This window comes from Petaurus breviceps, unplaced genomic scaffold (genome assembly GCF_028583685.1).
Source record: "Petaurus breviceps papuanus isolate PSGF00001 unplaced genomic scaffold, PetGlider_PUasm1.0 175, whole genome shotgun sequence".
NCBI lineage: Eukaryota > Metazoa > Chordata > Mammalia > Diprotodontia > Petauridae > Petaurus > Petaurus breviceps.
The window spans coordinates 49,386,728-49,401,038 of record NW_027185764.1 but is presented as its reverse complement, the minus strand read 5'-3'; the positions used below and the strand labels follow the sequence as shown (position 1 = coordinate 49,401,038).

Sequence of the window (14,311 nt, the reverse complement as noted above, 5' to 3'; positions counted from 1 at the left end):
TCTGTCTGCTCTGTCTGTGTTGATGTTTGTTTGTGATATTTTGTACAGAAGCCCTGGAACCTTACTGAAAGCCCTCAAAGAGGATTTTCTGATTGTATGTGTATGAAAGCCCTCAAAGAGGATTTTCTGGTTGTATGTGTACATAAGTCCTAGAGGAGGATTTTGGAGGACCTGGGACTTTACTGATGATTTGTGCTGACCTCCTGGACCTTGTTTGTGAGTCTGTGTTGATTTCTATGTTGATGATTTGTGCTGAGTTCTCAGACCTTGTTGGTGGGTCTGAGCTGATTTCACGGGCAGATAGTGAATTGATGATGGTGCCGACAATGTGTATGAACATTATTGTGGCTCTGTTAAGCTTTGCCTTCCCAGAAATAGGAACTGTGAAGGACTTGAGGTGGACTGGATACTGTGAGCCTCAATATGGAACAGGAACAGGATGAAGAAATGGACAAGCAGCTGGACAAGGAACTGAGAGCTGCCTGCCTTTGAACCCGGGTGACAGTTGGGAGCTTGGACCATGGAAGAGAAACCATGGAAGCTGAGGGCCAGCCTCAAGTCAAACTGAAAGAAGACTTTACTTGGATAGTCTATACTGACTGGCAAGATTATGATTTACTGTGACCTAGGGGTGGAGAACTTTGACTTTTGTACTTTGTGATTGAATTAAGGATTTTGATTAACTAAATGAAAGTTCTTTGTTGAAAACTGTGTGACCACTTTGGTGAAAACCATGTGGCCATTTTAGTTATAAGTTGTTGAGTTGTGACATGGTGAATGCTGTACCTTGATTTTCTATGAATGTTTTGCTCTGAGTTGTTATTGAATAAATAGTGAGTTTGCTATACTATGTAATCAGAATCTGGAAAGCTGTTCACAGCAGCAGTCCTCTGGAAAGCTGCTCATGCATGGCTTTACAGGGGAAAAGCAAGGCAATTGGGGTTAAGTGACTTTCCCAAGGTCACACAGCTAGTAAATGTGTCAGGTGTCTTAATTCAAATTTGAACTCAGGTCTTCCTGACTCCAGGGCAAGTGCTCTATTCACTGTCACCCAGCTGCCTCACTGTATTCCATTCTTGTACTTAGTGCATTAAGGAGAAACAAAACCCCAGTATACTGAGTGGTCCCTGAGGTACACTTGGGGGAAAATATGGACAAGAGTCACATAGGATGAGTCAGGATCTGTATCACATGATTGAGATCATAGATTTATCTGAGGTTTTAAGTATTCTGTAAGACATCAATACAATACCTAAAATACTGTTCTCAATGCAACAAAAGATTTACTTTACTGATCTGTGCACATTTATTTAATCTAGTTTTTACCAGTGTCTGGCCCTTTACAATAGAAACTCCTTGGAAGTAGGAACTATCAAAATATTTTCTCTAGTTCAGTTATATGAACCAATGGGTATTCCAAGAATAAAAACTTCTGTTTAGGGAGTTCTATTATTCAAGGGAATGTAAGGTTATAGCAATTAAGTCAAATCCTCAACTATGGCTTCTGAACCAAATGATTCTACTTGATCTCTTGTCTTGGATGAGGTGCAGATACGTGTAGTTCTATAATATTCTAATGTTATCTATTCCATGAGAATATATAGCATATCTTACCTAAATGTTGAGTATTCCTTGCCATCTAATATCATTCTTTACATAGTCACTAATTAATGGATTAAGGTTGAGATGAACTGAATTCCTAAAGGCCTGAGCCTATCTCCCTACCCTTCCAGAGATTTTATCTGGAGGTCTCACCTGTCTGGGTATAACATTAAAATGTTTGTGTGTGTGTGTGAATGAAGAGCAATGCTTCACAGTGTTCCTGTATTCTTTGTTTTCAAAAGCTTGAAGACTTCTAACAGTTCTTTGAAGGCTTGGCTTAAAAAAATACTATTTTTATCTTTTACAGTGTAGTGTTGCCTAAGTCTTCAGTGATATAATTTAAAAATTAAATACTTACTTGATTTGTCCAGAAGCATGGCAGAAAAGACACTACTCTGAAGATTACTGTAAAAAAGGAGTTATTCAAGAAGCTATTTTCTTCTTGTTTATTATACATGCAAACTTATTCTTCAACTGGAGTTTACCCAGAAGTCTTTTTTTTTTTATTTTAAATAAAGGACTTCATAATTGCTTAATTATCTTTTCAGTCTTGCTAGAAGGTAGCTCTACTAAGTAGAACTTGAATTACATTTTAAACTGGATATGCAGTAGACATCTTAAACTCAATATATGTCCAAAGCCAAACTCATTTTCTTTCCCCCTAAACCTTCCCTCCTTTCAAACTCTCCTCTATTAGTATCCAGGGCACTATCATTCACCTAGTTCTTCAGGCTCCAAACCCAGGAGTCATTTTGGACTCTTCAGTATCTTTCATACACCATATATGAGCTGTTGTTGAGACCTGCTGATTTTGCCTTTGCAACATCTCTTAAAAACACCCCATTCTCTCCTCTGATGCTGCCATCACCCCAGTGCAGGGCCTCTTTACCTCACACCTGGACTTTTGCAATGGCCTGCTGGTAAGGTCTGCTTACCTCAAGCCTCTCCCCGCTCATGTCCATTCTCCATTCAGCCACTTATGCAATCTTCCTGAAGCACAGGTCTGATCAAGTCTCATACCCATCCCCTTACTCCCCACTCAGGAAACTCTGTCACCTCCAGGATCAAATACAAAAACCTCTGCTCGGTGTTCACAGCCCTTTATAATCTATCCCCCTCTTACCCTTCCAGGCTACTTACAGTTTACTCCCTGTCCTATTCTCTGTGATTCAGTGACACCAGCCTCCTGGCTGTTCCATGGACCAAACATTCCACCTCTTGGTTCTGAGCACTGTTTCTGATTGTCTCCCATATCTGGAATGCTCTGCCTCTTTATCTCTTATCTACTTCCTTCTTTGGCTTCCTTCAAATCCTGGGTAAAATTCTACCATCTACAGGAAGCCTTTTCCAATTCCTCTTAAATATTTCCTATTTTCCTATATATGGCTTTTTTATACGTATTTATTTGTTTGTGGTCTCTCCTACTCCTCAAAAGCAGGGACAATCTTAAAATTCTGGGGGTATGCTCAGTGGTTAGTACATAGTAGGCTGATTGACTGGGTAAGGAGACAATTCAGGATTAGCTTGATGGAAAAGTGATACCTTTAATGTCAAGGTTAGAGTTGGTAACAGAAGGCAGGATTCAGAAGCTGGGCAAGTTCTTTTTCTAAATGATATCTCTACAACATGTTTTCATTATCTGTATGAAGTGCTATGACTTCTTGGATGTCAGGATAAAAAGTAAAAAAACAAACCCAAAACCAAAAAACCAGCAACACCGAAAAGAAGTCTTTTCAATATTATCCTTTCTTCTGGGTTTCTATACTATTACTACCCTCTAGTTGTACATATAATCAAAATCTGACTCTATTCAATGTAACAAATATTTGCTAAATGCTTAACTATGTGCAAGGTTCTTTATTCCATATACATGTTTGATGGAAACATCAAGTTGCTACCCAAAAAAAGACCACAGATGAGGGATATGGGACTACAACTGTTCACTGAAACAAAAGGAAAAGTCTGAGGCTCTTCCAGCCAACTGTCACACTCTTTCTTCTTCAAGGACCCACCTATAACTCATTTAGCCAAGAAGTATTTTCTCTCTGGTGACAGATAATACTGCTCTTAAATTGAATAGAGATGTTACCACAAACTAATTTATTACTTTTTCACTTGAAGGGCAGGGAATGAAGAAAAGAACATCCAGAGGAAAAACCAGCTGAGTGGCTTGTATTATTATCTAGTATACTGACTTTTGGGGGGCAGGATTTAAAGTATTTAAAGATCACTTTTGGAGCATACTTTTAAGGATTCTAATGCAACTGTATTTAACAAGTATTTATTTAACTCCTAAAATGTGCTACCAGTTACTATGCTAAACAATGAGATAATACAAAGACAAAAACAAGAAGCCCTCAAGAAGCTTTACTTTGGGGTGAGGGTGTGGGAGAAAAGCATGTATATAAATAAACAAACAAACAAGAGGAAGCACAAATAATTGAGGTAAATCAGGAAAGGCCTCTCTGCCTTACAAAGTAGTATTTGAGTTGACCCTTGACAGGACTTCAGGAAACACAGGGGACAATCTGAGCAAAGTCATGGCTATGAGAAATGAAACGCCCAGTATGGAAAATAATAAATAGGCCAGTTTATCAGGGGTGAACAATGTAATCAAGAAGCAAAGTGAAATCAATTGTAGGATTGTAGAGGTCTTACATGCCAAAAAGGAGGAGTTTATATTTTATCCTAGAAGCCAAGGAGAGTCACTCAAACTTATGAGCAAGGGAGTGATGTAGTTAGACCTGAGCTTTAGGAATATCACTGTCGGCTGTGGAGAGGATGAATTGTAAAGGAGAGAGACTAAAGAGGTGAGGAGACCAATGGAAGGCTGCTGAAAGAGGCTAGGCAAGAAGTGATATAGGCTTGAATTTGGGTGGCAGCCATGCGAATGGAAAGAATACCATGGAGGTAATACTGCAAAACTGCTGTTTGACTGGATTTGGAGAGCAAATGGAAGGAAAAGTTGAAGATATTACCAAGAAGGTAAACTGAGGATTACTGGAAATAAAGAAGTTAGCAGGAAGGGCAGATTAGGAAGAAAGATAATGTGCCCAGACTTAAACACCTGAGCTTCAGGTGACTATGGGACAGGTAGAGATGTTTAATGGGTGTCACATAATGAGGGAGAGGTGGTTAAGAGATAAATTGGGAGCAGATAAAAGCAAAAAATGCCATAGTTTGAAAAGAAAACCAAAATAGTGTCATTGAAATTTGAGCTCAACATCAGAAATATAACATTTCACTGTCTCTTTTCTTTTTTTTGGAGGGGAGAAGGTAGGGTAATTAGGGTTAAGTGACTTGTCCAAGATTACATGGCTAGGTGTTTTTTTGTGTGTGTGTTAAGTGTCTGAGGCCAAATTTGAACTCAGGTCCTTCTGACTCCAGGGCCGGTGCTCTATTCACTGAGCCTCCTAGCCGCCCCCACGATCTCTTGGTCTCTTTTCTTTCACTTTACAATAACAATGTTGTTAAATACAATGTAAATGTAAAGTTTTATAGAGTTCAATTCACACATTCTTTTTCTTAAAATGAATACTCATTTTACTCTTAAGGATATTTTTACTATCTGAATAAATCTGTACTTTATACAATAAAATCCAAAACATTTAATCATGCTTACTAATTATTTTTCTTACCTTGAAAAATAGAAAATCTATTAGATACTGTACTGGGTAGTATGGAGCTTCAAAGGTGTATTTGGCGTTTTCTTCACTTAAATTTGTATTCGAGGAGATCACATGAGTAATTCCACTTGGTAAATTATTTGGTAGAAAAACTTGGGCCTTTCCAGCATTTAGAACTCTTAAATTAAAACAACAGCATAAAAAGCACCAAAAAAAAAACCCATAAAATAAATTTGTTCTGTCATTGGTCTGAATACAAAAATAAGATAATGTAAAAAAGAACAAAATTAAGTTGACAAAAATATATAGCCATGAAAAGAATGCTACAGAACAGATTAAAGAATTAAATCAGAAAAAAAAAAAACCACGAAGTTTTTTGCAGGTAGTGTAATATATTAAATCACATGTAGTTATTTTTTTTCACTTGGTGACAGTTAACCAAAATGAACTAATCTGGAACAGAACAGACTATCAGAGAAAAAAGTAAACAAAAGTTGTAAAAGTAGATTTCTTTTTACTGAAGCAAGAATACAAAAATTATGAAATGGCTTATCGATGAAGATTAAAGAAAAAAATACTGTAGATCATCTGGCCAAATTAATTGGTATGGGAAACAGAGAACTAAAATGTGTTTACCCACAGAAAAAATGTTTTCTCATTTATTACTCTAACTTTTAAGAAGTTACAACCTACCTTGTAAGACAATCTCTTCCTTTACTACCTTCTTTAAACAGGAGGACAACTTTCCATCTGTGGAAGGCCCCTGGAGCACCAGTGTTTGTCAGTTCTTTGCGCCATCTTTTAGGTGCAGATTGCATTTGAGGTGAATAATGGGAGTCTTTTTCAATTTTATATCCCCATTCATAAGTTGTTTCATCGAGCCATCTGCCACTTTCGGCACTATTAATTATGTAGTCCTTAGTTAGTACCCACTTTCCTAGAAAGCAAATGAACTGTCAGCCACAAAAGAATTTTGGTAGAGATAAATGGTAATCAACTGAAGATCAAAAATAAAATTAACATCAACCTTTTTCATGCAAATGTAACATTAGAACCTTAAGTAACATTTCCACCATATTCTTGCACTGTTCATTTTTCTAAATATTAACAGTGGGAACACTTTAATATCATTAAACACTTTGTTTAAGCTTTTTTTGTGATAGAGAATGATAATTCTAGATTTTCTCAAATAAAAGTTAAACTGAAGGCTTCAAAAACTAAAACAAAATGTAGTACTCATTAAATATTCCTTACTCGGTATTTTAGTCCAAATTTCCATTCTTCTCAACTGTGTTAACGAATCTCTTATTTTTTTTGTTATTATACTATTAATAACAATTAAGCACATGTATCACATCAGTGGCTGAATTAAAATATTTTTAGACTATATTTTATAAGAAATAAGTGCTCATGTAAAACAGTTTAAACATTTTATTTATAAGCAACTTTGATTTTCTAATTTCTTCAGCAAAGTTCTGTTTGAATAAACTGAATCGTATAAATAGAAATATACTTCATAATAATCAATGGACCATGGACAATCCTGTGACATTCATGGTACAGAAAAACCCAAGCTAAACTACACAAAGAACAAGGATCAACTGCAAAAAAAGGACTGAGGAGAAGAGGTGGTGTGACTTGGTGCCTTTTTGAGAATATATATTAGAAGAAATGTATAAACTCATGCAGGTAAAAACTTATAAGCAAGCAACTTAATACTGGGAATTTCATGATATCCCACTATGAACAAATACAACAAATATGTCAGGATAAAATTTTTTAAAAGTGCTGATTGTAGCTGAATTTTAACAAAAACATAGCTTATAAATGTGATGAATCTTATTTTTAAAAATTACTTATATGCACATTATTTTTTGTTCAATAATATTTCAATATTCAAGTCTAGGTCAAATAAATTTTTTCTAAAAATGTCTACATGAAGACACAATGCAACTACTCTAACATTTGGAGCTATGTAAACAATACCAAAAAAACAGCCAGTAGAAAAATGGCAGGGGATAGGTGAAGGAAAGCATAAACATGGTGCTTGCCTAAAAGCACAAAGAACAGTTTCTGTAGGTCACCAACATTTCACCTTGACTGAGAATGGGGGAAGTGGACCAGGTCAGTATCATGCTCTCCAGATGGGAGAAAAAAGATATAAAACTATATTTCAAACTTCCACCACTTCTCTGGAGAAAGAGAAACATCTCTGAAAAATGAGACACTTCCTGAAAAGAGGGCAAGGGATAGACATCAACCTGGTCACAATCTGTAACTTCTCATCTAAAATCTCAGGGGAAAAAAAAACAAGAAGGAAAGCTAGAATACGAATTCTCAGAAAAATAAAAAAAATCAAAACATGTATAATAATAAACAAATAAAAGTGCTGAAATGTAAAACTATACAGCAGAAAAGGATTCACTGGACAAACTATCTCAGAAACAACAAATAACACCAGAAAAAATGCAAGAAATAGGGAAGGGCAAGATAGGATAACATTCACAGCAAAGAAATTAATAAAACATTCACTCAGCAAATAAAAGCATGGGAAAAGACTACAATAAAAACTTAAATTACAAAGCAACATAGAAGAACTGAAAGTGTCTTTGGAAGCTACAGGAATCACAAGAGATGAGTACAGATGAATACATATCAACTGACAACGAAAAAGTTTTAAAAAAGAAAGTTTAGATAGTAAGATAACTCAAAAGACAAGTAATATATGCAGGATAAAATAACAAATTTAGAAGAGAGATGTTATCAACTTAGAATAACTGAAATGTCAGAAATTTGCGTAAAAGAATATAAACACAACAGTCAAAGAGACGGAGACAATTCTGTAGACCACTTGTATCTACAAGTGCAATAGAGCCACTATCTTCCTTGATTCCTCCTCCCTGCCAAGGGTTAAGCTAGATTTTACCTGAAAAGCTACAGAGGAGTCCCCATGACTTGACTGGCTCAGGAGGTTAAGCTGTACCTCCTTTGATGAAGCTTCCTGGTGACATCTGGGTCTACTAACGTGGTTATAAAGGCACCTAAGGAGATAAAAAGCCCTACCCATTTGTAGTTGGAGCCCTTCAGACCCAGTGGATGTCCCAAGACTGCATGATTCACCATATCCAGGCCTTCTGACTAGAGATGTTTCTACATGAGGTGGATGATTATTTTTGATGGTTAAAGTTCATAATAAACTATTCTCTCTATAGTATTTTCCTTTAACTTTTAACAAATGTTTAAGTAAAATTACCTGCTGCACAAGCTGCTAAATATTTTTCACTCTTACAAGCATGCTTTGCTATGAGATGTGTGCAATTTCTGTATTTCTAAAAAAAAAGAAAACAAAAATATTACTTGAGGAAACTTAGTTCTTAAGCCTTTACATGAGATCATTTATGATGTGCTACATTTATCTTATTTTTAACAAAGTACTTATTTTGCTACTTCTCACTCATCTCTTGAACTTAATATTTTAAAAGTAAAATGTAGTTTCTACTTACCTTACTCTTAACAAAAGTGCAATCTAGTTTTAAAAGCAATTTGGTTAGATCGTCTTTCTCTTTGTCTCTAAATCCTGTCATCTGGATTATGTGTTTCTTAGTAGAATCTTCCATCTATACACATATACATACACAAAGACAATGCATTGGGAAAATGTCAAAAGGTATCACTGGCATCATAATTTTCATTTTTTCTACCTGTGTTAAAAAGAAAGTATTAGTGAACAAAGATTCAGCTTCATAAAATATTATGTATCTAGAGTACTTATTTTCTGCTAAAAATTGTTAGGGAAAATATATACAAGTCATCACATATAGGCATCTAAAGAAACTAAAAAAAGTGCAGTACATAAATTTACATAAATAGTTAACATGTGTATAAATATAACAGACAAAATCCCCAATGCCCCGGTCATTAACTTTTGTCAAAACTTTACTTCTTCCTCAAGTGGTTAGTACATTACATGGCTCCCAGCCTTAATCTGTGCTTATAGAAAGAGGGATACAAATTACAGGTAATGCAAAACACTTTTTTTCAAGTGACAAGCTAACTAATAATAAGGAAGGGCAATGTGTTTGTAATAGTGGTAAAGAAGAACTGTATTTTTTGTTTGTTTAATTTTCCACTGCTAATAAAATTACTAATAGTATTTATCACCAGAGGGTCTGTATTAGGATTTAACTGCCATAGACTAGGTAGTAATATTTTAAAGACAATAAAATGAGCTTTTAAAGCAGTATCTGGGCCTAATACACCTAGACAATGAAAGATATCTCTTCTAAAATTATAAATATTTTTACTTTTCTTATATTAAAAAGTTGTACTGCTATAACTTGATTTAGCAAATCCTTCATTTCCAAATGTCTACCTACTTCCACCCCATCCTAAAAACCAACTTTTCTAACGAAAAAATAAAGAGAAGAGAGGGAATAAAGCTAATAGCACATTAACTATTTATATCTACATCCATACCCATAGTTCTAAACTTATGCAAAGAAGCGAAGGAGGGAGCACTTTCATATCTCTTCTTTGGGGCCAACTTGGCAAAGCAAAACAAAATATGAAGATAAATGAAATTTATTTTAAGGTAAGTAGTAAAGAAATGATGTATAATGCTTGCTGCCTGTATAACCATGGACAAGGTGCCTAACCTTTTTAGGCCTCACTTTCCTTATCTGCCACATTTTGACCAGACAGCTTAAGGTCTCTTCTAGCTTTTCATGTATGATCCTTTTAATTACTAAGTAACATGTGTATTTTACTACTTCCTATGAGAATAATCTTTGTTGTTCAGGAGGATATCCAGGATTATGGCAATAGGAAGTTTTTGCAAGTGATATTCCACAGCAGGCCCAATATCATCATCATCATATAACTGACTGAAAGATGAAGAAGATACAAGGTTTTATTAAGCTTGTTTGTTGAACATAAAAAATAATGTGATTAGGTAAAAAATTATTTGATTAGGCAAAACAATGCCTTGGAAGGCTATTTTCAGAGCAAACTGTCTCCCACATGTATTTCAAAATATACTTTGAAAGTCATAACAGAGCTGATCTTGTTTTGGATGACCCTATGGATATTAATATCAAGTGAGGCATTACATAGGGAGGAACATTTTTGCTAAATGGACTCAAAATTGTCATGGAGGAGATACAATAAAAAATTCAAGTTAAAAAAGTATTACCAAAAGATGGTGAGGTCCTTCAGTCTCCTCTTTGTAGATGACATTGTACTAATTATATCACGCCCTATAACATTGGAAAGCCTCTAATTCAGAGCCATTCTAAAGAGTCTGTCTTTACTGTGAAAGTAGAGTACAGTAGGAACATACTGGCACACACTTAGTCTCCTTTGTTCTCCAGAAAGGTGGTACTGTGGATAGAAGGCTGGGCCTGAACTCAGGAAAACCTCAGTTCAAATCCTGCCTCAAGTCACTAACTAGCTGTGTGATCCTGAGCAAATCACTTAATCTATCTATCCAGTTTCTTCAATTGTAAAATGAGGGTAAGGGTTGTTGGGAGGATCAGCTGAGATAATGTTTGTAAAACATTAAGTACTTAATAAATGCTTATTCCCTCTCTCCTAATTTAAGCTGTATATTCAAAATACAATTAGTCTAGTACTTAGGCTGGAGTCCTTAATTCTACCTAAACAGAAAACCTTATCATTACTTAATCAGAGTCCTCCTCTGAAATCCTTTTAAACATCTTTTCCAAAGCCTAACCCATCTTTAAAACCAAGTCAACATTCACTGCAGTGACCACAATTCTTCCTAGATCATATCACCTAGGAAGCACTTGAAAACTTCCAAATCCCAATTTGGAAACAACAGTGTGGGAAAAGCTTGAAGCTTCAGAGAGTGCCCATTCCTTGATCAGAGTCCAGCTTTAACATAAAGTTCAAAATCAAGAAAAAGTGTGAGAAAAATGTGGAAAGAAAAAAAGAACCTGACTATAAAAATCTACTAGGGTGATGGGGAAGAACAAGATGCAAACTCAGAAGACAATGAAGTCAAATAACTATAAGCAAAGACTCCAAGAAAAATGTGAATTGGACAAAAGACCAACAGGAATTCCTGGAAGAGCTCAAAAATGATTTTCAAAATCAAAGAGTGGCTGAGGAAAAATTAAGTAAGTAAATGGGACTGACAGAAGAAAATGCTGAAAAGACAATGACCAGATAGGTACAAAGAAGCACAAAAAATACTAAAGAAAATACCACCTTAAAAAACAGAATTGGCCAAATGGAAAAAGAAGTACAAACTTCACTGATGAAAATAACTCCTTCAAAAGCAGAACTGACCAAATGGAAAGAGGTATAAAAGTTTACTGAAGAAAATAATTCCTTAAAAATCAGAAACTTAAGTCCAACCCCTCTGGAAGAGTTGGACTCCTCCACTGGTAAAACAGCCTTATTTCACAACTGAGCCTCAAGACAGGGGGTACATGTCTATGCATTTTCATCCTGAGTTGGGAAAACAAGGGCTTATAAATAATGTAACCTTAAAATCTAATAGGAATTGAAGTTGTATATAGGTTATTATGTCTTCTTTATTAAGCCTAAGCCTCTGGGAACAACATCAAGCCAGTGTGCTCGCCCCTCCATAATTGACTATTCAACAAAAAGCAATCCAATTTCTTAAAAAAAAAAAAAAAACCAAAAACAGGCACTTATAAGTTAATGACTCTATGAGATATTAAAAAATAATCTAAATCAAAAGAATGAAAAATATGAAGAAATCGTGAAATCTCTCATCATAAAAACAACTGACTTGGAAAACAGATTAAGGAGACAGAATTTAAGATTTACTGGACTACCTGAAAGCCATGATAAATTAAAAAAAAAGGCCCAGACATCATATTTCAAGAAATTATCAAGGAAAATTACTCCCCATCCTCAAACCAGAAGGCAAAATAGTAACTGAAAGAATCCACTGATCACTACCTGAAAGAGATTCCAAAATGAAAACTCCCAGGAATATTATAGCCAAATCCCTGAGCTCCCCTAGTTCAAAAAGAAAATACTTCAAGCAGTCAGAAAGAAATTATTCAAATATGATGGAGTCAGAGTCAGGATCACAAAAGATTTAGAAGCTTCCATGTCAAAGGAGTGGAGGGTATGGAATGATACTCAAGAAGTGAGAAGAAAAGGTATTACAAGCAAGAATGAACTACCCAGCAAAACTGAGTATAATCACCTGGGGAAAAAAAGTATGTTTAAATTTAGAAAGAGAAGTCTTTTAAGCATTCCTGATGAAAAGACCAGAGCTAATTAGAAAATACATGATTTTCAAATACAAGATTCAAATTAAGCAAAGCATGACAAGGTAAATATAAAAATGAAATAATAAGGGACTCAATAAGGTTAACTTGTTTATATTTCTATGTGGGAAGAAGATACATGTACCTTCTAAGAACTTTATCATTATTAGGGCAGTTAGAAGGATTCTACACAGAGAGAGGGCAAGTCAATTATACTGAGATAATCTTAAAAAAAAAAAAAGAATGGTAAAGTAAGAGTGATGCCCTGAGAGAAGGAGGAAAGGAGAGGAAGAATGGGGAAAATTACCTTACATAAAAGGGATGCATAGGAGAGAACATTTACAATTCAGGGGAAAATGGTGACAGGGCAGGCAACACTTGTACCTCACTATGTAAACTGGTTTTGTTAGGGTTTGGGGGTTTTGTGGTGCTTGAGACCCCCAAATACCAACATGCTGGGTCCTGCCAAATCAATTCGACTCAAGCCTTCTGTCAACCAAAGAAAAACAAAGTTTATTATTCACCATAATAGGTAGACTCTTAAGGAGCCTAAGTATTTGTTAGCTTGTATTGACTAGCAGGCCAAAACAATCTGACACAGAATGAGTCTGTGCTAGATTGAATCTCAGCACCTTCTTGGAGGCAAGACAGATCTTATATACAGAAAGATTGTGGGAGGGATCTAGGGGTGGTTTAGAGGAGAGGTTTGGGGAGGGTCTTGAGGAGGAGTCTAAGGAAGTTGGGTTTTTTTTTTGCTTTTTGGAGGGGGGAAGGTAGGGCAATGGGGGTTAAATGACTTGCCCAAGGTTTGTGTTAAGTGTCTGAGGCTATATTTGAACTCAGGTCCTCCTGACTCTAGGGCTAGTGCTCTACTCACTGCCCCACCTAGCTGCCCCTAAGGAGATTCTTGACTGGATTGACATCAAACTCCAGGAATGGGAAGGTGGGAAATAGCAAAAGGCTACCTGGAGGATAGACAATGGAGGGCTAAGTTAGTTTAAGGGTAAAAGATTTGGGTATAGATATTTTGATAGGATAGAGGGTGGAGAAGTAGATGGACAATGGAGGGCTATGGTAGGTTAAAAATAACAGATTTGGGCCTAGTAATAATGAAAGGCTTATGGCCTTGGGCAAATGCCTCGTCAAGTGGGAAGTTGTTCAAGGGGTTTGCCAGAGCCTGTATCCCATCAGTTCAAAGAGAGAACACACACACACACACCTACCTGCACACACACATACCTGGGTATAGAAATCTATCCTACCCAAGAAGGAACAAGGAGAGGAAGGGCATAAAAGAAAGGGGAGGAGAGAGATAAAAAAGAGGGTGAAAAAGGAAGGCAGTAATCAGAATCAAAATAGACTTTAGAGGAAGGACTGGATAAACAGAGAGTGAGAAAGATAAACAAAAGAAAATAGTATAGAGAGAAGTGTAGAGTTAGTAATTTATAAGTATGAATGTGAATGGGATAAAGTTGTCCATAAAATGGAAACAGATAGCAGAAAGGATTAGAAACAAGAATCCAAAAGTATGTTGTTTACAGTAAACACAATTGAAATAGAAAGACATACACATAGAGTTAAAATAAAGGGTTGGGACAGAATCTGTTATGCTTCTGCTAAAGTTAAAAAAGGCAGGAATAGAAATCAAGATCTCAAAGAAAGCAAAAGCAATTAAAAGAGATAAAGCAATGCAATCAAGATTAAGAGGGAAGCAGAAAACTGGGAATGAATTTTTACAACCAGTGACTCTTGATAAAGTCCTTATTACTAAAATATAGAGAGAACTGAGTCAAATTTATAAGAACACAAGTCATT

At 35.7% G+C, this 14,311-nt stretch overlaps 1 protein-coding gene across 9 annotated transcripts in view; it reads right to left on the bottom strand.

Moving 5' to 3' along the window:
• The window catches only part of SLF1 (SMC5-SMC6 complex localization factor 1), a 116,215-nt gene that overhangs the window by 64,585 nt on the left and 37,319 nt on the right, over nt 1-14,311 (bottom strand). For 8 of the 9 annotated variants that reach the window (XM_069085107.1, XM_069085106.1, XM_069085105.1 and 5 more), the window contains 4 exons: nt 8,732-8,845; nt 8,482-8,557; nt 5,922-6,165; nt 5,241-5,406 (listed from right to left, as the gene is read on the bottom strand). In XM_069085107.1, coding sequence (XP_068941208.1) covers nt 5,241-5,406; nt 5,922-6,165; nt 8,482-8,557; nt 8,732-8,845 — 600 coding nt within the window. Of the gene's footprint in view, nt 1-5,240; nt 5,407-5,921; nt 6,166-8,481; nt 8,558-8,731; nt 8,930-14,311 lie in introns of all 9 variants that reach the window. The other variant, XM_069085109.1, reaches the window with a different exon arrangement.